Source organism: Pyrus communis, chromosome 12 (genome assembly GCF_041283825.1).
Source record: "Pyrus communis isolate YQ-2024b chromosome 12, ASM4128382v1, whole genome shotgun sequence".
Classification (NCBI taxonomy): Eukaryota; Viridiplantae; Streptophyta; class Magnoliopsida; order Rosales; family Rosaceae; genus Pyrus; species Pyrus communis.
The window spans coordinates 13,759,014-13,783,688 of record NC_142576.1 but is presented as its reverse complement, the minus strand read 5'-3'; the positions used below and the strand labels follow the sequence as shown (position 1 = coordinate 13,783,688).

At 35.4% G+C, this 24,675-nt stretch overlaps 1 protein-coding gene across 3 annotated transcripts; it reads right to left on the bottom strand.

The window, feature by feature from the left end:
• Window positions 1-13,227: 13,227 nt before the first annotated feature.
• Window positions 13,228-24,223, bottom strand: DPE2 (disproportionating enzyme 2). Of its 3 annotated transcripts, none has more exons than XM_068484558.2 (23): window positions 23,650-24,223; window positions 23,037-23,461; window positions 22,364-22,481; window positions 22,203-22,258; window positions 21,919-22,046; window positions 21,676-21,802; window positions 21,340-21,536; window positions 20,411-20,489; window positions 20,244-20,282; window positions 18,046-18,165; window positions 17,826-17,927; window positions 17,585-17,668; window positions 17,233-17,475; window positions 17,011-17,136; window positions 16,809-16,883; window positions 16,562-16,633; window positions 15,750-15,866; window positions 15,257-15,354; window positions 14,876-15,035; window positions 14,656-14,754; window positions 14,117-14,314; window positions 13,834-13,927; window positions 13,228-13,682 (listed from the first exon to the last, which is right to left on the bottom strand). In XM_068484558.2, the coding sequence occupies exons 2-23, from the start codon at window positions 23,400-23,402 to the stop codon at window positions 13,444-13,446; spliced, it is 2,937 nt and encodes a 978-aa protein (XP_068340659.2). In that variant the 5' UTR covers window positions 23,403-23,461; window positions 23,650-24,223; the 3' UTR covers window positions 13,228-13,443. The 3 variants fall into 3 exon arrangements, with proteins under 3 accessions (XP_068340659.2, XP_068340660.2, XP_088537395.1); XM_068484559.2 differs by having other exon boundaries at window positions 23,037-23,455; window positions 23,650-24,172; XM_088681269.1 differs by having other exon boundaries at window positions 23,868-24,104.
• Between the last annotated feature and the right edge of the window lie 452 nt (window positions 24,224-24,675).

The window sequence follows — 24,675 nt, the reverse complement described above, 5'->3', positions numbered from 1 at the left end:
AATTCAAGACTTGGAAGACAAGGAATCAGCTACAAAGAAGGAAACATGAGTCAAACTACCTTATTTTGACTTACTCCATCCCAATCCTTTCCTACTTATGTTCCAGCTGCCAAGAGGATCCCTAATTAATTTAGGACACTTAAATATATGTTTCTAGAAGTCCTAATCCCGTTCCTAAAGGGAGCCGCACCTTTTCCCTTCTAGAATACCCTTTCTTTGCAGCAAATCCCTTTCCCTTTCTCTCTAGGATCTACCGCACCCTTTCTTTCCCTTTTCCTCTTGGATTCTGATTTAATTAGCCTTTTCCCTTGAGGATTTGGAGTCCAAATCTTTCTCAAAACATTTAATTAATGCATTGCCTTTTCTCCCTTTAAATATATGTTTCTGCCGCACCAAAGAGGCCACCATTCATTCATTCAACCATTCCATCCATCCTTCAACACAATTTCGCACCACCTATCCATAATACACCACAACCCAATTTCAGCCACAACCACCCTTATGCCGCAGCTTTGCAAGGAAAGAGAGGATAACTTGGAGTCGTACCTGCCATTCAAGACTTATTGGATTGTTGAAGCGTTTCTAGGTTTATTCAATCTTTTGTTTCAATGTTTAATTTAAGTTTTCTTTGTTTAATTGCGAACATGAGGAGCTAAATTCGTTTTAGCTAGAGGAGAATTCAAAGCTATGAACATATTTGCAATATGAATTGATTACTTCCAGTTGTGATTTCATAAATCGTGAATGCAATTTACTTAACTGTTTGATTCAGAACTTATTCTTGTATGTTGATTAAGGAGGACTACTTAGTTTGCATGCATGAATTTGACGCTAAAATATAAGGAAGTTTCACCTAATTGTTATGAACTTATATTCATAAGTAGTGGAGGTTGCTAGTCATAATCGTGTTAAGTAAATTCCTGGCAGGAGTATTTGTTCATAGTTACGAATGCCTTGTCAATGCTCATGATTTTCACAAAGCTTAATGATCTTCGATTGTATCTCTATTATGTTGTTCATGTAAGGAACTATTAAAGAATAATTTGGTTGCTGATGCGTTGTCCAACCAATTCAAAGACTTAAGGAAAATTGATGTGATAAAAGATAGCACACAAATTAATCCCTCTTTTTGACAATTGTAGTATAGATATAAGTAGGGATCGTTCTAGGCCGGGGATTAGGAGGGATTGCTAATCTAATGAAAATTGACTCAAAGATATAAAAATATGCCTCAAAACACTTAAACAAACTCAAAAGACTCTTAACTAAACTTACATGACTCAAAACAAACTTAAAAGACTCAAAACAACACAAAACAATCAAATAGACTCAAGCTAGACTCTAGGACTCAATTTGGACGAAAATATAATTGCCTTTGACTCAAAATACTCAAAAACACTAATTAGGACAGATTTAAAACAACTACATAAAGGGGATTGGGTTTTTGACGAATTTAAGATAAAAACAAGTAACTAAAAGACTTAAATAGGATTTGGACGAATTTGGGAAAAACGATGGATGATTAGATAGCTAGAGGATACTTTTCCACACATGACACATTCAAACAGAAATTGATTTCCAATTGCTTTTTCGATAAATCATGAACCTCAACGCCCCAGATTAATCGTGACATCACTAATTAACCCTCAGATTTTCCTTAAGTTATTGGATTGGATGACATCATACGACAACCCAAAGCATTCTTCAAAAGTTCCCTACATGACATCATAATAGAGATACAATCAAAGATCATTACGTTCTATGAAAATCATAAGTATTGACAAGGCACTTGCAACTATGACATCATGATACTCATGCTAGGAATTTACTTAACATGATTGTGAAAACAACCTTAACTACTTGTGAATATAAGTTTGTAACGATTATGTGAAACTCCCTTATATTCTAGCACCAAATTCAAGCATGCAAATTAAGTGTGCACCCTTAATCAACAAACAAGAATAAGTTATCCATCAAACGGTTAAGTAAATTGCATTCACAATTTATGAAGTCACAACTAGAATTAATCAATTCATATTGCAAATATAATCATGGTTTCAAAGTCTCCCCTAGCCGCAACAAAATTAGTTCCTCATGTTTACAACAAAACAAAGAGAATATAAATTAAACATTGAAAACAAAGATTGAATACACCTAGAAACGCTCCAACAATCCAAGTTTGAATGGCCAAAACGTCCAAGGCTTCTCCTCTCTTCTTTCTCCTTCTTTGTTGCGGCACAAGGGTGTTTGGGTATGAATTATGGTGATGGATGGATAGGTTGGATGGTGGTAGAGGGTGGATGATGGCTGAATGAATGGGGAGAATGAGGAATAATTCGAATGAATGTGTATGGATGTCTAGAGTGCCTAATATGTGCGGCAGATTGTGTATATATAGAGGAAGTAAGGTTAAGGCATTAAGTAATTAATTTGGGAAGGTTTTAAGACTCTAAATCTTCCAAGAAAAGGGTCCAAATCAGAATCCCAATTGAAAAAGGGAAGGAAAAGGTGCGGCACAATTTTGAGAAAAGGGGAAAGAAGATATATGGCAGATTTTGGAAGAAAAGGGTAAGGATATATGCGGCAAGGACTAGGATAGTGCAAGGGATCTTTGGTTTGTGTCCTAAAATACATAAGGTACCTTCAAAGTTGCTGGAACTTAGGGATATTTAGGATTAGGAAAGGTTAAACCAAAATAGGAAACCTTGGCTTAACTTTCCTACTTTGATTAGGAATCCTTCTTTGACTAGGAATCCTTCTTTGATTAGGAATCCTTCTTTGATTAGGAATCCTTCTTTGATTAGGAATCCTAACATCTTTAAGTCTTCAATTTCGTCCATTCCTTTTGCTCCAAGCATATGCTATCCATTCCAAGCCCAATTTTGCTCCAAAATGCACCTTTTTGCTTCCTTAGCCATATGAACCTAAAAACACACGAAAATAGCTTAAACTACTAAAATAACTATGAACTAACAACATAAATGTACAAAAACAAGCTAATTAAGTTGCCTAAATATGCTCCTATCAAAAATCTGAGGGTTAATTAGTGATGTTCACGGTTAATCTGGGGCGTTGAGGTTCATGGTTTATTGGAAAAGCAACTGGAAATCGATTTGTATGCAAATGTGTTATGTGTGGAGAAGGACCCTCTAGCTAGCCAATCACCCACAATTTCCCCCAATTTCGTGCCAAACTTGTTTAAGTCTTTAATCTAATTGTCTTTAATTTAAATTCGTCAAAAACCCAATCCCCTTTACTTTGTTGTGTCAAATTAGTTAGAATCTGTCCAAACTTGTGTTTTAAGTGTTTTGAGTCAAGTTAAAATCAATTTTCATACAAATCAACCTTTAGTGTCTAGTTTGAGTCTATTTGATTATTTTGTGCTGTTTTGAGTCTCTTTAGTTTGTTTTGAGTTCTTTGAGTCTAGTTAAGTGTTTTTAAGCCTAGTTTTGTGTTTTTGAGTCAGTTTTAAGTAGATTAGCAGTCCCTCCTAATCCCCGGCCTAGAATGATCCCTACTTACATCTTTACTACAATTGTCAATAAGAGGGTTTAATTTGTGTGCTATTATATATCACATCACATTGATCAGAGGGGTGTCCTTGCATAGAGCACACGCCACAAGTACTATTTCCTTGCACTTTTGATCCTTCCACAAGCTGTGACAAAAGAATAGAGAGATTAGCTATTTGAGATTGAAGTTCTGAAATTGAACTTACCTCATTAACTTGTTGTTGCCGTGGGGGGTCTCTTTGTCCAATTCCTTCATATTGTTATGCATTCAAGGCTCAATTTACATATTAAGATCTTTGCATCAACTGGTGTTTTGTCAACCAAAGCACCTCTTACCAAGCATCTAGCATTTGTCTCTCTATTGGAAGAAGTCGTTCGTAGAAATATTGAATTAGAAGATATTCTTTCATTTGTTGTTGAGGGCACGATGCAACGAGAGTCTTGAAACGCTTATAATACGCTGGAAAGGATTCTCCTTGGCCTTGTTGAATTCCACTAATCCTCTTCCTCAAAAGAATGACTCTCGAAGTTGGGAAAAAGTTCTCTAAGAACGCTCTCTTTATTCTTTCCCAAGTGAAGGTTCCAGGTGCCAATTCAAAGAGCCAATCCTTAGCCTTTTCTAAATGAGAGAATGGAAAGGCTTTCATCTTCAAAATATTGCCATCCACGTTGATTGGTGTCATACTTAAGCATACTACTTCAAATTCCTTAAGATGATTGTTTGGATCTTCCATGGATAACCCATGGTATTTGAGAATGCGATGTAGCAAACTAGACTTCAATTCGAACTCATCGGCCTTGCCTTCAGCTGCCCTAGGATATTGAATGCAGATAGGCACGGCATTGTCCAATCCCGAGGCTGAAAGTTCCTTAATTGTTCGATTGTGCACAGTCTTGTTCCTCTTCCAATTCCTCTTTAATTTCAACTTCAGATTCAGATTCGGAACTAGAACTAGGTGAATTGAATTCTGGCTGCTTCCTCTTCCTTCTCAAAGTTTGTTCAAAATCATCGTCAAACTCTAATATTTGCTCACGAACAGGTTGAGAACTTCGAGTCATAAACTAATACCTCAAACAAAGAAAACAAAACAAGACAAAATCAGAAACACAAGAAAAATGAAAACAGAAACAAAGGGGAAGATTAGCAATTTTGCTAATCCCCGGCAACGGTGCCAAAATTTGATGTGGTAGAAACTAACACACAAATTAAACCCTTTATAAGTAGAGATTGTTCTAGGACGGGGTTTAGAAAGGATGCTAATCAACACAAATTAGACTTAAAAACACAAAACTAGACTCTAATAACTCAAAACTGACTAGACTGACTCAAAACATTGCAAAACAAACAAATTGACTCAAAACATGAACTAAAGGGTGATTTGGACGAATTCTAGACTTAACTTGACTCAAAATAGTAACGGGGGACAAGTTTGAACGAATTTTAAAACTAAACTAACACAACACAATGGCGGGGGGTTAGGTTTGGATGAAATTTAAAACTAAAACTAAGTAACTTGCAGAAAACAAACTAATTGATACTAAATTGGGGTGAATAAAGGGGGTGAAAGGCTAGCTAGAGGGTCCTTCTCCACACATGACACATATGCAACACAAATCGATCTCCAATTATTATTCCTATAAACCATGAATGGCAATGCCCGAAGTTAACTGTGAACTGCACAAATTAACCATCAGATTTTCCTAAATTCATTGAATTGGACTCAGTGACGTTATCAAATTATTCTTATCAAGTTCCTTATATGAACTGCATGATAGAGATACATATCAAAGATCATTAAGTTCTATGAAAATCATAAGCATTGACAAGGCATTCATAACTACGAAAAGCATGATACTCTTGCCAAGAATTTACTTAAGACAATCATGACTAGTGATTTCCACTACTTATAAATATAAGTTCATAACTATTAGGTGAAATTCCCTTATATTCTAGCATCAAATTCATGCATGTAAACTAAGTAAGCCTCTTTAATCAACATACAAGAATAAGTTATCAATCAAACAGATAAGTAAATTGCATTCACGATTTATGAAACAATAACTGGATGTAATCAATTTATATCATACATATGTTTATGGCTTTGAATTCACCTCTAGCTAAAATGAAATTAGTTCCACATGTCTATCATAACTGAAAACCAAATTAAAACAAACATTGAACTAAAAACTAAAGATAAAATACACCTAGAAACGCTCCAGCAATCCAAAGGCCTTGGATGGCAGGCACGTCTCCAAGCTCTCCTCCCTTGCAAGCTGCGGCACTATGTGCTTATTCTTTGAAAATCAAGCTCTTGTGTGTGGTGTGTTTTTTTTTTAATATGTGGCACCTTTGATTGTATTTATAGGCTGAGGGCACGGCACAAAAGTTGTTTTCGAGAAGGATTTGGCACTCCAATCCCACAAGGAAAAGGCTAATTATAAGGCAGAAACCAAGGAGGATAAGGACTAGAATACTCGGCAAGTTCCTAGCATAAAGGATAAGGGCCTATGCGGCACCTTTGTAGGAAAAGGGTGTGGCTTCTAGAACCAAGTTTTTAGGTGTCCTGATCTGAAAATAATTCCCCCTTGCAGCTGGAATTTAGGTAGAATAGGATTAGGATGAGGAAAGATAAGATGAAGCTAGTTTGGATAATGTTTGGATAAGGTTCCTTCCTTTTAGCTGATACCTTATCTTCTATGTCTTGAATTAGTTTCTCCATCTCTTTAGCACATTCCTAGCCTCATTTGAACTTCAAAAACGTCCATCCACCTCGCTTCATGCATGTGCTATCCATTCCAAGTCCAAAACAGCTCTAAAACGATCCAAAATGCCCTTTCTTGCCAACTTTGCCATTTGGACCTACAAACACACGAAAAAGGGTTAATTCACTCTAATAAATAGAAACTAACTAAATGCAAAGAAACAAGCTAACGAAGTCGCATAAATATGCTCCTATCAGTTGCTTGCTGTTACTTTGACATCTCTCTCTAGATATATTTAGATAAGAGAAATACACGAAGATTCCATCTGGAGCCAAATCACTGAACAAGTGTTTCGAAGATCTTTAACCAAACCTTTCTGCTGGATTCATTGTCTGCTTTGGATTTTATCAATTGCATCGACCTTTCTTTTTTCTAGGTGAATCAGATCTCAATCTTTTTTTTTCATATTAATGGTTCCCAGCGGCTTATTTGTTAGTAGTGCTATTAAATCTATGTACGTATTGAAACCATACTTAAACACATCACATCACATGGTATGCAAGGATTTTACTAAACAACTAGCTATTAATCAATATTACCCATATTCTTATTCGTAGCGTCGTAATTTTTTATTTTGATGGTAAAATACTTATTTCTGCATTAAAAATAAAATTTCTGCAAAAATGGCCAAGGACAGATTGAACTGATTCTGCCAACATGGTCAGGAGTCAGTTGAACTGATTATGCAAAAATGGTCGAGGACGGGTTGAATTGATTCTGCAAAAATAGTCGATGAGGGTTGAACTAATTCTCCAAAAATGGTCGATGACGACTTAAATTGATTCTGTAAAAATGGTTGAAAACAGGTTGAACTGATTCTACAAAAATGATCAATGACTAGTTGAACTGATTCTACAAAAATGATCAAACACGAGTTGAATTGATTCTACAAATTAGTCAAAGACGGGCTGAACTGATTCTGCAAAAAAATCGAGAATGGGTTGAACTGATTCTATAAAGATAGTCGAGGACAGGTTAAACTGATTCTACAGAAATAGTCGAGGATGTGTTGAGTTTATGACACATATTAATTTTGTTGGAGTTATGAGGGTTGAGTTCTATTAACAGCCCTAAAGCCTTAAGGGTATGATTGGTATTTTAAAACATTGTTTCCATGTTTTTGGGTTTAGGGTTTCCGGTCAAGGACGGGTTGAACTGATTCTGTAAAAATAGTTAAAGATGTGTTGAGTTTATGACACATATTAATTTTGTTGGAGTTATGAGGTTTGAGTTCTATTAACAGCCCTCAAGCCTTAAGGGTATAGCTGGTATTTTAAAAACATTGTTTCCATGTTTTTGGACTGGGCTTTAGTTGTTTTTATGTTTTTGTCTCTTCCTGATATGTTTAAAAACTAGTAGAGTTCCTTAAAATATAATGAAAGTTTTTGTCTCTGTATATAAAGTTCCCTATCTATTATATCTATTGTATTTTATAGTAAATTTTTTTAGTAGTATAAAAAATTAAAATCATAAAAATAACTTTTTTCTTATTGTGTCAAAACAGGTTACCCATCTGTCACTCTTGTGTAAACTTGTTAAAACCCGTTATTAACGGGTTCTCATTGTTTGATCCGATAACGACCCAATTAGTTATCGTGTTGACCCGAAATCTATTATTTTCGTGTCATTTACGTGTCATCTTAACAATTCGTGTAAGAAATTGCCATGGTCTAATAGGAACTGGATTTTGGGTTCAAGATTTTTGGACTGAAACTTGAGATTTTTGGGCTGTGGGCTACAATTTGGGCTTTTGGCCTGAAACTTTGTTGACCAATTTTATATCAATTGAAATTTAGGCTTTTTACCTCGTACCAATTGAAATATCAATTCATTCATACCAAGTCAAATTGACGTTCCGAAGTACCAAACTACTTAATTTCATACTTATATTTCTAATATAGTCTACTATCAAATTACTTAAATTCAAAATTCAATATGCATGCAACCAAAATAAATATATTAATTTAGGTTCGTGATGTGATAAATAATAGCACTCAAATTAAACCCTCTTTTTGTCAATTGTAGTAAAGATATAAGTAGGGATCGTTCTAGGCCGGGGATTAGGAGGGATTGCTAATCTAATGAAAACTGACTCAAAGATACAAAAATATGCTTAAAAACACTTAAACAAACTCAAAGACGGTTAACTAAACTTATATGACTCAAAACAAACTTAAAAAACTCAAAACAACACAAAATAATCAAATAGACTCAAACTAGACTCTAGGACTCAATTTGGACGAAAATAGAATTGGTTTTGACTCAAAATACTCAAAAACACACAATAGGACATATTTGACTCAACAAAATAAAGGGGATTGGGTTTTTGACGAATTTAAGATAAAAACAAGTAATTAAAAGATTTAAATAAGATTTGGACGAATTTGGGAAAAACTATGGATGATTAGCTAGCTAGAGGATTCTTTTCCACACATGATACATTCAAATACAAATTGATTTCCAGTTGCTTTTTCGATAAACCATGAACCTCAACACCCCAGATTAACCGTGACATCACTAATTAACCCTCATATTCTCCTTTAGTTATTGGATTGGATGACATCATTCGACAACCCAAAGCATTCTTCAAAAGTTCCCTACATGACATCATAATAGAGATACGATCAAAAATCATTACGTTCTATGAAAATCATAAGTATTGACAAAGCACTTGTAACTATGACATCATGATACTCATGCTAGGAATTTACTTAACATGATTGTGAAAACAACCTTAACTACTTGCGAATATAAGTTTCTAAACATTATGTGAAACTCCCTTATATTCTAGCACCAAATTCAAGCATGCAAATTAAGTAGGCCTCCCTAATCAACATACAAGAATAAGTTATCCATCAAACGGTTAAGTAAATTGCATTCACAATTTATGAAATCACAACTGGAATTAATCAATTCATATCATAAACATAATCATGGTTTCAAAGCCTCCCCTAGCTAAAACGGGTTTAGCCTCTCATGTTCACAACAAGACAAAGAAAACTTGAATTAAACATTGAAAACAAAAGATAGATTACACCTAAAAATGTTCCAACACTCCAACTTGAATGCACAAACATCCAAGGCTTCTTCTTCTCCTCTTCTTCCTTGCTATGCTGCGGCACAAGAGTTTAGGGGTGATTTTGGATGGATTTATGGGTTAAGAATGGATTTAGGTTAGTAGGAGAAGTGCGGCAAGGGATAGGAATGGTGTATGAGTGTTTGGTTGAAGGTATGAAAGTATGGAATTGGTGGAAGTATGGATGAAGGTTGCGGCAAAGGATGGTGTGATTGAATGAAGGATGGCAGATTGTATGAGTGAGTAAATAGGGTTCTCTATGGGTGCGGCATTGACTATTTATTTGAATGAAAGGATCTTAGCTTTTATTGAATGGGTTGGGAAAGAAATAAACCCCAAATCCATAAAGAAAAGGAGACATAAAGTCAGAAATCAAAGGGAAAAAGGGAAGGAAACTTGCGGCCAAAAAGAGTAGGAAAGGGAATGTGTTTTAAGGCTGAAATAAAGCAAGGATTTAGGATAGAATAGGTATGTGAGGTGCGGCATTGAATAGGGTGAAAGAGGAATGTGATCTTGTGATACAAAATAGGGAATAACCACTCCCCTTACACGGCAAGGAAAGGGCAAGCTTATGGAAGGCACGGCAAGGACAATAAGGATGCAAGGAAGGTTTAGTTTGTGTCCTAAAATGCATAAGAGTCCTCAATGTTGCTAGAACTTAGGGGCTTTTAGGATTAGGAAAGATCAAACCAAAATAGGAAACCTTGGCTTAACTTTCCTACTTCAAGTAGGAAACCTTCTTTGACTAGGAAACCTTCTTTGATTAGGAATCCTTCTTTGATTAGGAATCCTAACATCTTTAGGTCTTCAATTTCGTCCATCCCTTTTGCTCCAAGCATATGCTATCCATTCCAAGTCCAATTTTCCTCCAAAAGGCTCCAAAATGCATCTTCTTGCTACCTTAGCCATATGAACCTATAAACACACGAAAATAACTTAAAATACTAAAATAACTATGAACTAACAACATAAATGTAAGAAAACAAGCTAATTAAGTCGTCTAAATATGCTCCTATCAGTTTGGTTTGGCAATTTGGGATTCCCGAACCATTGAATATGTAATTCCGAATCCTATACCAAAAGGTTCGGGATCAATTCGGTATGGAGTCCTGAAAAGTATTATTGGTTTGGAAATTTTTCGGCATAGGATCGGAATTTTTTTGTTTAGTTGTGAGATTTTCAGGAAAAATATCTACCCTAAATACTAGGCCACCACATACGAAAAAGAGAGTTATAAATCGACAAAAGGGTAGTCCCAGTCCTGAGTTAACGTCATTTAATTATATGTTGAAAGCATTGCAATTGTTGTTGTACAGTCATAATTAGCAGGACTTGGTGCTTCGCAGAGTTCTGTTTTCTTGAACGAATTCTTGTTCATCCTGTTATCTCTTCACTGAAACACTAACCAATTGTTGGGTTTGGCGCTACCTTTGTTGCCATTATGTTTATCGAGCTTACAAAAAAGAGAGCATAATATACATAAGTACTTCACTTGTTTATCTTGCGATGCGGTTCAGTTTTGGTGTGGTTTCAAAAGGTCAAAACGGAAACCAAACCGTTTTCCTTCACTTCGGTTAGGTTTCAAACCAAAACCATTTCAAAAACTGCAACACCGAATTGTTCGGTGCGATCCGATTTAGTTCGTGTTTCAAATTCGGTGTTCCGTTCCAAGTGCCCACTCCTACTTGAGGGTATTATAACCTTTCAATTGGTGTGTGAAGAGGAAACCATTGTACCAAATGAACATCCACGGGATTGGGACTTCGGTGGGGAAGACAGCCGGGAAGGCCTGATTCCCGACTCTTTCTTTTTAAATTATGTTTAAACTGTTCAATTAATTTTTAAATTTTTGAATAGCTACATATTGTTAGTGCATATTGATTGTAATTGGCATTTTCCTAGCCTAAACCTTTTCTGTATAAGTTGAGTTTTAGTTATTAGGATTGGTTTTACTCAAGCTATTAGATGTTAGGATTCGTTCTACTCAAGCAATTAGATGTTACGATTGGTTCTACTCAAGCTATCGAAGATCAAGCTCAACCGATGATCATTATTCTACCGTAACTAAGTCACAATCTCACGTTTAGGATGGTAAGTGAGACTTAAAAGACCTACATGCATGATTAAGTGGTTTAGAAGCAAATAAAAATAAATAAATAAATAAATAATTCGCATATGAAGGATTGAAGTGTCTGAAAAGTAATTGGATCTTATTCGAATTAAGCTAATTAAGTTATTTTCGAAGTTATGTTCTAAAGCCTCTTCCAAGAACTTGTATAGAGAAGGATTTCCCGCAGAGCTGCAGTATTATATTAGCTTTCCTTTTCTAACCTAGAATTGAGGTGTGGATTATAAGTGACTGGTCCCTATGGAGAAAAGTCGTGAAGCAAGAATGTCATCGTAGTGAAAGATGACGTAGCGGTTGTCTAAGTCTTGGGAGTCTTGGAGGGTGTCCTTGCGTGCTAGGCTTAGGTTGTGTCATGGTGCTTGCGTACACTGGTTGTGTGCTCGAGGATTGTTATGTACTATAATTTTTTTTTTCTGCATTTTATTTATGTGCGTAACAAGATTGATATGCGCTTTCATTCTTGTCTGATCATTTTTATTTTTTTTTTGTATTTGCTCATTGCACTTGTTGATCACAACTTGTTTTCCAGTTCCTTTGCATACCTGATCAACGTGATTAATAATTAAAGTTTGTGATAATTGGATTAAACCCATTCACCCCGTCGAGGCTTTGTGTTGCAACTTATTGCGTTTTCACATATATATCTTTTTTATTCATTTTTAATTAGTAGATTAATATTTTAACATATTTATAACATAAAGTCAACACCAAAATTGCAAACCTTGTAAAACACAGTAACCAAACTGGCTAAATTAAAAACCCAATGACCAAACATACATAGCTTGTTTTATTAACACCCCACATTTACTTTTTAAATTAAAATTTTTCTTAACACACCTCACATATTTTCTAATACTACCCTCACACCTTACACCTCAAATATCATACACCCCACATCTCACATCTCACACACCCCACAATCATCAACTAATTAACCACACATCAAACTCTTCATCTCTTTCAAATAAAAGAATAATCCACATTTTAAAGACAAGAAAGATGAATTAAGTTGTATAAAATCTCCATCTTGCCGTTTGATATATAAACATCCGTCAAATTTTCTTGACTAATCATGTTGGATTCTAAGAAGCCTGATGGACAAATGGTAGGAACTGTTCTTCCAAGGTCATGTCAGTTCCAACCAACCCAAAAAACATTGAATTTCTTCATCATTAAACAGCCACGAGAATATTACATTTAATTACATCTTAAAATTTTCAACATTCTCTAGTTTTCTTCCTATTTCTTGGATTCCAATTAGAGCAAGGCTTTGCAAAAAGTCAAATTTTTATTCCATTATTTAAATAATTTCTTGAATGTGAAAACCAATGAATGAACGAGGAGCAGAGCTCGATTTTTTGTTCCGTTCATCAAAAGATATATTTTCATCAACTTGTTTGTGTTTTTAGGGTTTTATTCTACAATTGAGAGTAAGAGCAGCTATGAGGGTTTGAATAATCATTTCATATTAGAGTTACAAATTGTTTAATATTACATTTTTAAATGGAGTGTATTCAACATGTGAGGTGTCAATAAAAAAACCCAACATACATTATGTTATTGAAAGTAACTTTTGTGATTTGGAAAGAAAAAAAAGGCAATTATCGATACTCCAAAATGGTTATTATTTATCCAAATACAAGAGAATTATATATATATAATGATGCTTAATAACATTTTAAAGTGTCAATAACAACTCCCTAAAAAAAAAAAAAAAATAAATCGACAACCAGCCAAAATAGAGAGCATTGTTAAGCCAGCCAGCCAATCTATTTCATAGGGTATTGATAGTTCAACACATTAGTACTGCCATTATTTTTTATTCCATTATTTATTGTTAAAAGGTTTTGGATGGTCGTGGAAAGAGAACTGGACTTCAACAAGCACACAATATGCAGATTCTTGTTGACAGTCGGCTTATTTTCTGCTTATTAACTAAGCTCCTTCACATTACACGAACACCATCAGCGAACAGCCACGATCTCCTTCTGTGGAACTCCGTTCAATGACGCTGCCGGGTGAACCTTATCTTTGCTGCTAGACATTTTCTGCTTCTCTGTACCTGCAACTGCTGCTGATTCCTGACTAGGTAGTTTTTCAGCTTGTACTGCCGGATATGATCTTCCACTCGAACGGACAAGATCCTTGATGGTCGATATGAGTTCATTATCCTTGATCAAAGCCTCCATTGTCACATGTACACCTGAGAACGCAATATACGGAATTGAAACCATAAATTCAAGATGCATTTTGTCATCTCTGAAACAAGTGAACATCCAAAATATAAACAACGAAAAGAAAAGGCAAGGCCAACTTAGTGGCAAATTGAATCTTTAAAACATATCTTCACATACGGTATCTCCAATAGTGTTTGGGATTTGTGGGGTCATTGATCGTCTCCTCTTTTGCAGGGCGTGTTGTGTATTCTTCTTTCAACGCTAACAAATCCTATCGAGTGCAGAACTCATGAGGAAGGATCCAAAAGAATTAACATACCATTGTATACTGTAGTATTATATAGTATGACTTGTTATGGAGGAGCAAAAATTTCAAAATGTCTTGCGTTGTGCTTTCGAAGGTGTATCAAACTCCAATTGAAAACACACAAAAGACACATTAAAATGTCCAGCACAGTACCTGAAGCGGAAAAATGGCCCACATTGATGGAGCTTCAACATGTTGCCTTAAGATGAAATGTGCAATCTCTGGAACACATCGAGCAGGTGGTGACATGTCAGACCCCACCACATTCTTAAAATATCGCTGCCTTCTTTCGTCATCTTCTTCCCACCAAGCACGCAAGGTTGAGCAGTCATGGCATGACGGAGCACATACCTAAATGCAGTTATATGAATTAACAACATTTCAATCAAAGTTGAGATCTTGAGCCATGTGACCAAATTTTCTTTATACAAAATCTCAATAAACTTATGCTTTATACAGAAATAACAGAAATTCCAAGCTTTCTCTAGGTTTAAATTTTTTACAAAAACTACAACAGGATCAAGTTAATTTGTTCCCCATTCACTCTTTCAAGAGATGATTTTCTGAGTGGCATCTTTCTCTAAGAAGATGAGGAAATTAATCTATTTCTAGGAACTTAATCCTTAGGAAGCAAATCGCTGAAGCATGATCTCCATCATTATGAAGGCGATAAACATGACTCATTATCTTACCGTCATATAGCCATATTGAGAAGGAATACCAAACTCCAAATCAGGTTCATTGGGCATGCGCTGAATGCGTAAACCTATTAATCCTAGTTCTTGCATCACCTGCATCCAAAAACCAATCACAAAATAAGAAATCAATAAAAACAAAGAGGGCCAACAACCATCGAAATCAGGCTGAAGTTTATAGTGGTTGTGTGGGTTGGGAAGGGCTGAGCAAACATACAGGATGAACACAAGAAGGAATAAGCCCCAGATCTTCCCCACAGGCGAGCATATCTGATGAGTTAAGCAGAGCAGGTAACGTTTTCAAAGCATTCTCCCGCCAAAGATTTTCTTGCCGGTGGAAGTAGTAATCATAGTATAATCTTTTCAATACGTTTTTGCTGTATCACACAAAAACTGATAAGAAAATATATATGATGGAAGTAAATCAGCACAAACCAAAAAGAGGTGAGAGGGGGGAACTCTTTTGTAACAATGAGCAGAAGAAAACCAAATGACTTGATTTTAAAAAATGGTTCTCCTACCAAATTCTTCTCCATCAAGATAATATGACCAAATAAGCCTAATCTCATGTTCCCAAACCAGAAACTTTTCGAAGTACCTGTGGTCGTCCAAATCATTAAAACTTGGAGTATCTTCAAGATTGAAACGAGGATAGAAATTCCTTGGATTTTCTGTATCTCTTATGAGAACTATGTTCTGCAATAACAATTACATAAAATATTAACCAACGAACAGCAGTACCAGTGGCAATCCCTTTAAAATACTTGGGAAACGCACGAAAAGCTTCTAGCATATGTCTAGAAGAATCCAGTTTTCTTGTTTTCATTTTGCAGAATCATTTTCTAGAAACAGGTTTGCAACACTTACAGACCCTAAAAGTTCTGAGAAGTACATCAGAATTGTGTTCATTCATCCAATGTAATTATGTTAACTCAACTTAACTGACTAATAACAAGCCTAACTGATAATGCTGACATAGCATTGGCATAGTAAGTCACTGGCCTTATATTATTAGCACTTGCTACCTGTATAAGATCAAAGGAACATCAGTCTAGAATTAACAGTGTGAAACTCTTTGATAGGAAAACTACCTGTATAAGATCAAAGAGTTCACGCCGTATCTTGTCTTCATCGTGCAACAGAGACCTTTCTGCGAATGACTTCAGCTTGGAAGCAATTTTTTTCTGTGTGTTGCAGTCCTCCTTAAACTGATAATCAAGAATGGGAAAGAAAAAATGTTCTTGAATACAAAGTTTAATTCCGTGGTCGACTACAACAGAAAATACAAGTAATGGACACTGAAGAAAAATACTAGAAGTAATGATCATACAAAAGACTGAAGTAGGAGTGTTGGATTTCACAGCCTGAAGTTTATATATGGTTCAAATTGTTTAAAACTAACTTTTTAACCAGCCCAAATGTCAATGCTTTCAAAATGTAGCTGTAGAATAGAATGAACATAATTACTGCCCCACATCCCAACAGTTTAAGCTTTTAGCAGAAGTGGTAAAAGAACAAACTTTATCATGACATCAAGGCAAGAGGTCATGAGTTGGAATCCCTACAATAGCACACTCCCCACTATAAATTCAATTCCATAAGTTTAAGCTCTAATGGTGGAGAGAGGCGCATGTGAGGAGTGTTAGAATATAAAAGTATTGTTAGCCTACATCCTAACAACTTCAAATTTGGGAATAGAGGTAATCAAACATTCTTTATCAACAATATCGATGAAGTTGTCCATATTTCTTCAGGTGCATCTACAGCGCATATAAAGTTCAGAATAGGGAAGAAATCTCATCCAAGATCATTAGTGAGTGATTTCCAAGATCATTAGTGAGTGATTAATGGTTATTAATGAAAAAGCAGATAAAAATCTCCAAGATTAACCAATAATTTTCACCTCATAGTGGTTCTTCTGATATTCATTTAGAAAATTTGAGGCAATAAAAGTCCATGAAGCTCCGAATTTATCCTGAAACAAGAAAGTAAAATTTATAGAACACAAAAGGGATCAATAAAGACAAGAATAAAAGACAACAAAGCTTACAAAAGTACGATAAAATCATCATAGTTCAGCTGCAAATCTGTAATAAGTTGATAATACATTAGGAGAAGTAAATTATAGATGACTCGGAAGACTTGGTTACCTGTAAATATTCCTGCAGAATATATGGGCGACTCAAGCGATCAAAATCCCATATGCCCTCTCTTTCAAGTTCCTCCTACAACAGGAGGATTAATTTTTGTGAACTAACTTTGAAAATGAAGAAAAATTAATCCTTGATAACAATTCACAATGTTGTAGCCATTGTCTCATCTTGCCAAATGATATTTGACTAACAAGTCTACCTGACTTAGTGGAATGGAAGGTCGAAATTTCCCAACAAGCCCAGTCATGGCATGTTCTGGGAGCTCCCAGATACGAAAGAAACCCAAAATGTGATCAATTCTGTAAGCGGTAAAGTATTTTGCCATCTGTCATATAAACATAGAAAGATATTTATCTAAAATGCAAGCAACAAACAAAGGTACAATAAAGAAGGAATAATAGGGAAATCTAGCAAGAAAAACCTGTGTCAAACGAGCACGCCACCATGCATAGTTGTCTTTCGACATCTCCTCCCAATTGTAGGTAGGGAAACCCCAATTCTGCCCATTTTTATCAAAATAATCTGGAGGAGCTCCAGTGGATGTGTTCATGCGGAACAAATTTGGATTGACCCAGGTATCCACACTGTTTCTGTCAACACCAATAGGTAGATCTCCTTTCAATATTACACCTTTCCTTCTTGCATAATCTGCAGCTTCTGACAGCTGCCGTTCATGAAATCACCAAAGAAATCAACAATGGATGCCACAGTGAAATTGGATATAATAACAGAACGTGCAGATGTTGCTAGTAGTTAGAATAAATACTACTTACTTGTCCATACAAATGAAATTGGATATAATAATGGAAGCAGATTATATCATAGTGACAGCTGTCTTTGGAGACGAGTTTCTCTAGCTGTCAGAAAGAGAAAGCCGAACGTTAGAGCTTTAATATTATAATATCTATATAATCAGAACTCAAATTTTGAACTAATTAGCAATATATATGAAAGGAAGTACCACACAGTTGACAAAGGAATAAAAAAAAAGTCCACACAAAGACGGGTGATCACCTTTTCTTTTGAAAAATGAGAAAACCGACCCCATTGACTGTGATCTGATGTTTCAAAGAAGTCCCGTAAAAAACAGAAGGCCGCATAGGGTTTTAGCCAATCCTATAACCAATGATCAATAGAGAAAATCTTAGCACTTCAAGTTGAAAAAGGAAGCCGAAAACTTCTAAAATATGCAAATATTATTATAATAGCAAGAAGAAGAGTTAAACTATGTAACCTGATTCTCAGAAAAAAATTTCTGGAAGGAACTGGAGTTAATAATCAAATCCTTCTCTTGAGCAAATACTTTATTTGCAATAGCAAGTTTGGTAGTCAAGGTAGCCTCATAATCAACATCCTACAAAGATGCAAACCAAAATATGTTAATTTCAAAATCACTTTGTATACTTAGCGTTATTTAGAGACCATCATACTTATGTCCATGAAATTTGTTAATAATATTTTCATGTCATCATGAACAAACAGAACTACCAAAGATTTCCAACCTTAGGGTGAAACAGATAGTGCTCAACAGTCATGTGCTATTTTTGAAGTAACCTGATTATATTTAAATATTCACACTCCAATACATAAGAACATCATCTTTTCATTTTCAGAACAAAGGATAACATTTAGTGGCAAAAAGAAAAACATAAAAGAAAGGAAATAATGAATAAATAACAATTTGTTTGTCATCATTAGATAATCTTTTATGATTCTCATGTCCAGAGTGGACCCTACACAATTTGGATGAAAAACTTATTTTTCGAATAAGAATTTGTGATCATTGTCTTACATCAGACAAAGGTCTAGTTTAGAACAATAAATGGATTTTACTTTAGCCTGGACTGCATTACTACTACATGGTCCCATGTTTGGTGCAGTATAGGTTTTTCCACTTTGATGTAATAATGTTTGGAAACGTAGACCCATGTTTCCGTAAGACAACAAACCATAAGAGCTTAAGGCGTTGGGAAATAGGTAAACAATGTATATCAACCAAACACTCTCCGTCACATGACATGGAGCCACATCCAGCACGTGGTGAGGCAGACAAATGCAGACACATAAAAACAGATTAGTACAGACCACCTGCACCTTGAAATTAGCTAGGCAGAACCTCCTGCAACTAGAGATCATATTAAATCAGTGGGTACAACTGATCCTCTGGAAACTGGCTTGCAAGGTATCAGTGACACATAATGAATATTAGGAATTAAGGTTAATAGTTGATTATCAGGCATCTATCCAAAATTATGCTATAATTTATAGAGTTGATTACTAAAGGAATTTATGTCCTGGAACTCTATAAAAAAATGTAGTACTTCCATTCGAAACTGAAATCCAAGTGTTTCTCTTTTTAAACATGGTAGTAGGGTAACGCTTGAGACCTAAACCACTGTCACCCTTACCCTTTTTTGACCATAAAAAGGAAAAATAAAAAAACAAGAAAACATACTTCTTTTTTGTTACTGTTCCATAGGTTCCATTAATCTTCTTGCCCAGATCTCGTGTCATTTCTCTTCTTACTCAGGTTCTCATCTCATGTCTTTCTTCTCATGGATGAAAAAGACACAGAACAAGGATTCTGCCTTATTCTGCTTTTATGACTAGTGCAGATACCTTCAATGGGTCAGAGTTGGCTAGGGTTTCCTAAAACCTCATAAAACCTCATAAAATGCGTTTGCGTTTGACTCTGTTTGAAACAAGCTATGATTCAAAACTGGGTCTCCTGCCCATCCTAAAATCTTGTGGTCTTTAATAGGGTTATTTCCATTTTGCTATCTGGAAGTTTAACCGTTTTCAGCCTTTACTACCTCTAGTTTTTTTCTTGACATTTTTCATATACAAACTTTTGTTTGAGGATAGATTATACCTTCAGCCTTGTCATCAAGAGGTATTGACATGGCAGCAGATGGACCCACAAATTGTTTAGAAACAATAAAAGAAACTATAAAAAGTTATTAAATTAATAAATAAAAATCGAAAAAATGGGAAAAATAAAAAGAAAAATTAAAAAATGGTTTATCTTGTAGTGCTTGTCAATTAAAATAAGCCTCACAAATTGTTTAGAAACAATACAAGAAACTATAAAAAGTTATTAATAAATAAAAATCGAAAAAATAGGAAAAATAAAAAATGGTTTATCTTGTAGTGGTGTCAATCAAAATAAGCCTCTTAATAGACGTTCAGGAAAACAAGCCTCTTAATAGTTGAATTGTAATTATTTTGTGCCAAACTTGCACCTTCCCCTACTTGTTCAAAGATAATACCATCACTAATGAACAGAAGGCCTCTTGCACGAAATGTTTTTCAAATTTCGAAGTCTGGTCCAGCTTGCCTACTAATGTACTAGTCATTCATAGTTAGAATAGTAAACTCATTAATGTGATGTAATGATATGCAAGAAATAAATATAATCTTTTAAGGAACTACCTTTCCATTCAATTGTTCTTTTGCCTTCTCAATCTCGAGCTATAAGAAAGAAAACGAAGGAAAAAAATCAGGAATCAAGTGACAATTTAGCATCCTTCAAAGGAAAGCATAATAATTACTCAAGTTTTTCTTATTATACAAGTGAAAAAAAGATTTATAAAGATCACCTTGATATCCGAAGACATACTTTCTGAAAGTTCCTGTACTCTCAGGTATAAAGGATGCAATGCAAATACAGAAAGTGAGCTGCATGATGAAGAAATGAAAGCCAAACTTTGAATGAGATGGAACTTTCAAAATAATAACATAAGTATCATAGAAAAAAACAATGCAATTTTGATGTGCATTTTAGTCAGCGAACAATGAACAGAATACAACAAGGTGGTTTTGTAATCGAAAAAATATGAAGATAAAAAGGGTAGTTTTGTACTCTATTGGACTGGAGGGAGAGAGAAAAGGATCATGGACGAGGGGAAGGTGGGGGAGAAATGAGAGCGTCTTCATTTTTTGGTTGGGAGGGAGTTCAAAGTGGAAAGGTAAGGTGAAGAGTCCTCTCAATTTGTTCTTGATCCTTCTTATCCTCCAACAAACCCCACTTGAAACCAGGTATATCGGCTAACTTATATCTACACTCTTTTTCCCCTTCCTTACCACTTCTCCTTTCTTTATGCCAACCAAGAAAAGAGATAATAACATCCTTCCCTGATTGCTTTACTCTTCCCATGTAATTTCCCCATCCATATTTCCAATTATCCACCCTCCCTTCCATAGATCACATTGGTGTACCGTTCAGGGAGCTAGAGAAGATGAAACCACCAGATGGAAGTTACTTTTCCAAGGCAATTGCTATTCAATACAACAAGAAAGTTTTTCCCATTTATTGTATTGGATTTAATGTTTAGATAATAATCAGAGACATAGGAACTTAAGAATGCACATATTATCCAGCTAAAAGCGGCAAACAACCGAAATTGTCTCCCTACAAAATTTCAAGCCAGTTTTATGCATCAAACTTTGATTTAGCTTTTATAAATAGCCAATGGCATCAAGGAAGACAAAAACGTTATAGTAATATGATAATGAGGTGTCAACATACCTGTAGGGGTATGAATCCCACCACATTCCATGCACTGATGTATCATTAATAGGTAAAAGCTGAACCAAATGAAAGCCAGAATCTGCAGCCCAGTCAACAACTAATTTCAGGTCAAGAAACTCTCCGACTCCAAGATCATTTTCCGATCTAACAGAAAACATTGGGATTGCAACACCAGCACCCCGCCAAGGCATTTCCTAACATCATCAATCCAAAAAACAATGATCAACACAGAGGAACACTTACGCTACAGCATGTGCTTATATATTTTCTCCATTATGCAACTGAATGTTTACTTAATCATAATTCAGGGTAAGTAGGAGTTCACTAGCTTACTCGCATCATGCCATCTGAAAGAAAAATGTATCTCAGCTGAGTTTTTGAGGAGTCAAGAACAAGGTCACGGTTTGGACCATTTTCTGGAGAAAAGTTTCCTGCGTTGCCATATTTGCAATACTTATATGTGGACCATCTGTCAAGGAAGAAAGAGAGGGATGGTCTAACAATAACCATAACACATTAAAATTTAATGACAAGGGCAAGGTCAAATTGTCCAAGATAAAGCCTTGACAAGGATATCTTATAGGGAAATCACTCTTCGGCAAAACACAGTCAGCATGCCAAATTGATTCACCAGCGTAGCTTAGTTTAAGCCCATTCTGAACATTCCACTGTCCCAACTTTGAGGTGTTACCAATAATAAATATCTGCAACAGTATTGACCAAAAATAAAAAAACTGCAATAATCAAGCTTGGATATCTTTCAGGTAGTAACCCCACTTTGATTGAAAAAAAAATATATTTTTTGCAAGTATAGTTGCAGATAAGTATGAACAATTGACTAGAGAATAAGGGACAGTTACCGCTGTTTCTTCTTCTATGTTTGGACAGCTGATTTTGAAATGGACAAGAACAGAATCTGTCAATGGGAAGGCACATATCACATGATTTAGCTAAAGAAAAGAATATGAAAATGTAATATTACATGAGCAGTAACCATAATCTTCAATTTGGATACAATTACCATCCTGGTCCAATGTGTTTCGGATGACTCTGGGAGGTACTTCAATGTCCAAACTCAATTTCGGACCAAAGATGACGTCTTTGAAGGCACTTCTAAAAGGCAGTGAATCAGCACCCACCTGGATATGAACAGAGCTTTTAGATCAAGTTGTTGATGAACCTAACATTACTCTGCATGTTATGTTCTAACAACTGGAGGAAGGCAGCTAAGTGGATGATAATATTATTAAAAATAAATAGAAATACTACTCAGTTCTAACATGGCATCTCTAAAGTTTTTAATTAAAGCTTAAAAGTTTAGATGCCAAATTTTGATTAAAAGAAAGCAAAGAAAACCAAACACAAAAAACACTAAGATTACGAAACCACAATTTCTGGTGGAATGTTGCAAAATTCCGAATTTGTTCTATCTTTTTCTTTCTTCAATCACAGGCACAGCGACTGAACGAATCATATCACAAAAAGAAAGCAATTACTATAACATTCCCAATATCCCAACATACCATCCAATGGCTAACTCTTACTGTGGCAATCGTAATAAAATAAAAATAAATATAAAAATAAAAATAAATAAAAACCAGAATCAGGCAATAAAAGTAAAAGGGATTATTAAGTTAATGTTAAACAAACAGTATAATAACCGAAAAGGTCGAGAAAGAAAGAAAGAATGAGACCTGCCAAAGGTCATGAAGCTCCACCGCCTCTCCATCTTGGATCCCCTCAGGCAATAATATTTTACGCTTATCTCCCATTTCCCATCTCAGAACGTTTCGCTTCTCATCGACGACATAGTAAGTGTAGTCACATTTGAAGCCCTTTGGAACAGAGATGGTCCCAAACCATATGAGCTCCTTCCCATGGTGGACAGGGCTCAGTAGCAGACCCTTTTTGATATTCCATGAACCAAGCACCGGCTCGGAGCCGCACACCAGCAGGCTTTGACCCCACTCAGTGTAATATGGTATCCTGAAGCTCACATTCACCGGCTTACTACTGCCATACTTGCTGCTGCTTCCGGACAACAATCCCAATTCCACCATTTTCTTTTTCTTCAAAAACTGATCGGACCCAGATCTCAAGTTTCTATCAGTTTCTGGTCCTGGGCAATTGAGAGATGAGTAATTAAGAAGCATGAACAAATCACAAACAATAATAATGCTCAGAAAGCAAAAAAGCAGTGAAATTTACGAAATCCAGAAGGGGAATTCCTTTCCACTGTTTGTTTCCCGAGAAAATTAAGACAAACCCAAATCAAAACCAAGAAAATCAAAGCAGAGATTCACTCACATGAACCGAAAGCTTTGGGTTCCCTAGTTCCAAGTCGGTTGGCTCGCTCGTTTTATCATATCAAAACACGAGTAAAAGCAACAGTGGCCAACCAATACAATCAGATGCAAAACAGATTGAAAATATCAGAGATGGTCATTTGTTTGATTCGAAAAAAAAACAAAAAGCAGATTTCTTTTTCCCTTTCTATGAATTGAATTAAACACAGATTTATTTACTTATTATTTTTGGAGAATGAGGAGGAAATGCAAAGCAAAGCTGCTCTCACGGGAGAGTGACACTTGACAGTTGGTTCCGAGGAGAGAGGGAGAGAGGGAGAGAGAGAGAGAGAGAGAGAATTGAGATCACGCCCTTTCTCTCTACATTTAACTTTGCAAACAAAGGACTTTTTCCAATCGTAATTTCTAGCTGCAGAAAAAATGGAAATATCATATGCTGCTGTGTTTTAGAACTCTAATAGCCGTACAATATATTTCTTCCTTTTTAAAAACTAAATAGATTAAAAACTAAATTCACTCAACTCAATCCCGTGATTGAGGAAACAGACTCATTAACGACAAAGTTTTCCCTTCAGGTATTGTGATTTTCATAGTTTCATACATCAAGTTTTTTTGTCTTACTTTTATATTTAAAGTGAGAATTTTGTGAAACTTTCGTACTTTTATTAGTCTTCTATTTGGACCCGATTTTACATTATTGGTCCAAGTAATTATAGTCGTTAAATGACAGAATGAGTAGAATTTTAGACCATAGAATGACAAAGTGGTTGAAATGATTTTTTAGTTATTATTGAGAAATAATATTGTGATTTTAATCATGATATTATCTCTTAGTAATATATTAAATTATTTAAACCTAAAATTTGCCTAAATCCCAATTAATTTGAATGATGGTGGAATATTGGGATATGCACGGCGTCAGATAATGAAGCGAGCAATACAGTTCAAATTGATTAGGATGTCTATCAGTGGACGTGTAGATTGAAGTAGCTTGGAGTGGAGATCAGGATATGGGATTTGATGATCT

What these genes read in the sequence shown, in the direction of transcription:
- DPE2 (XM_068484558.2), bottom strand. Translation starts at nt 23,402, where the DNA reads ATGGTGGAATTGGGATTGTTGTCCGGAAGCAGCAGCAAGTATGGCAGT. An exon ending in TTTCAGATGGCATGATGCGA is followed by an intron (nt 21,537 to 21,675) that starts GTAAGCTAGTGA and finishes TGATGATGTTAG; the next exon opens with GAAATGCCTTGGCGGGGTGC. An exon ending in GGCGTGCTCGTTTGACACAG is followed by an intron (nt 17,137 to 17,232) that starts GTTTTTCTTGCT and finishes TTTATATGACAG; the next exon opens with ATGGCAAAATACTTTACCGC.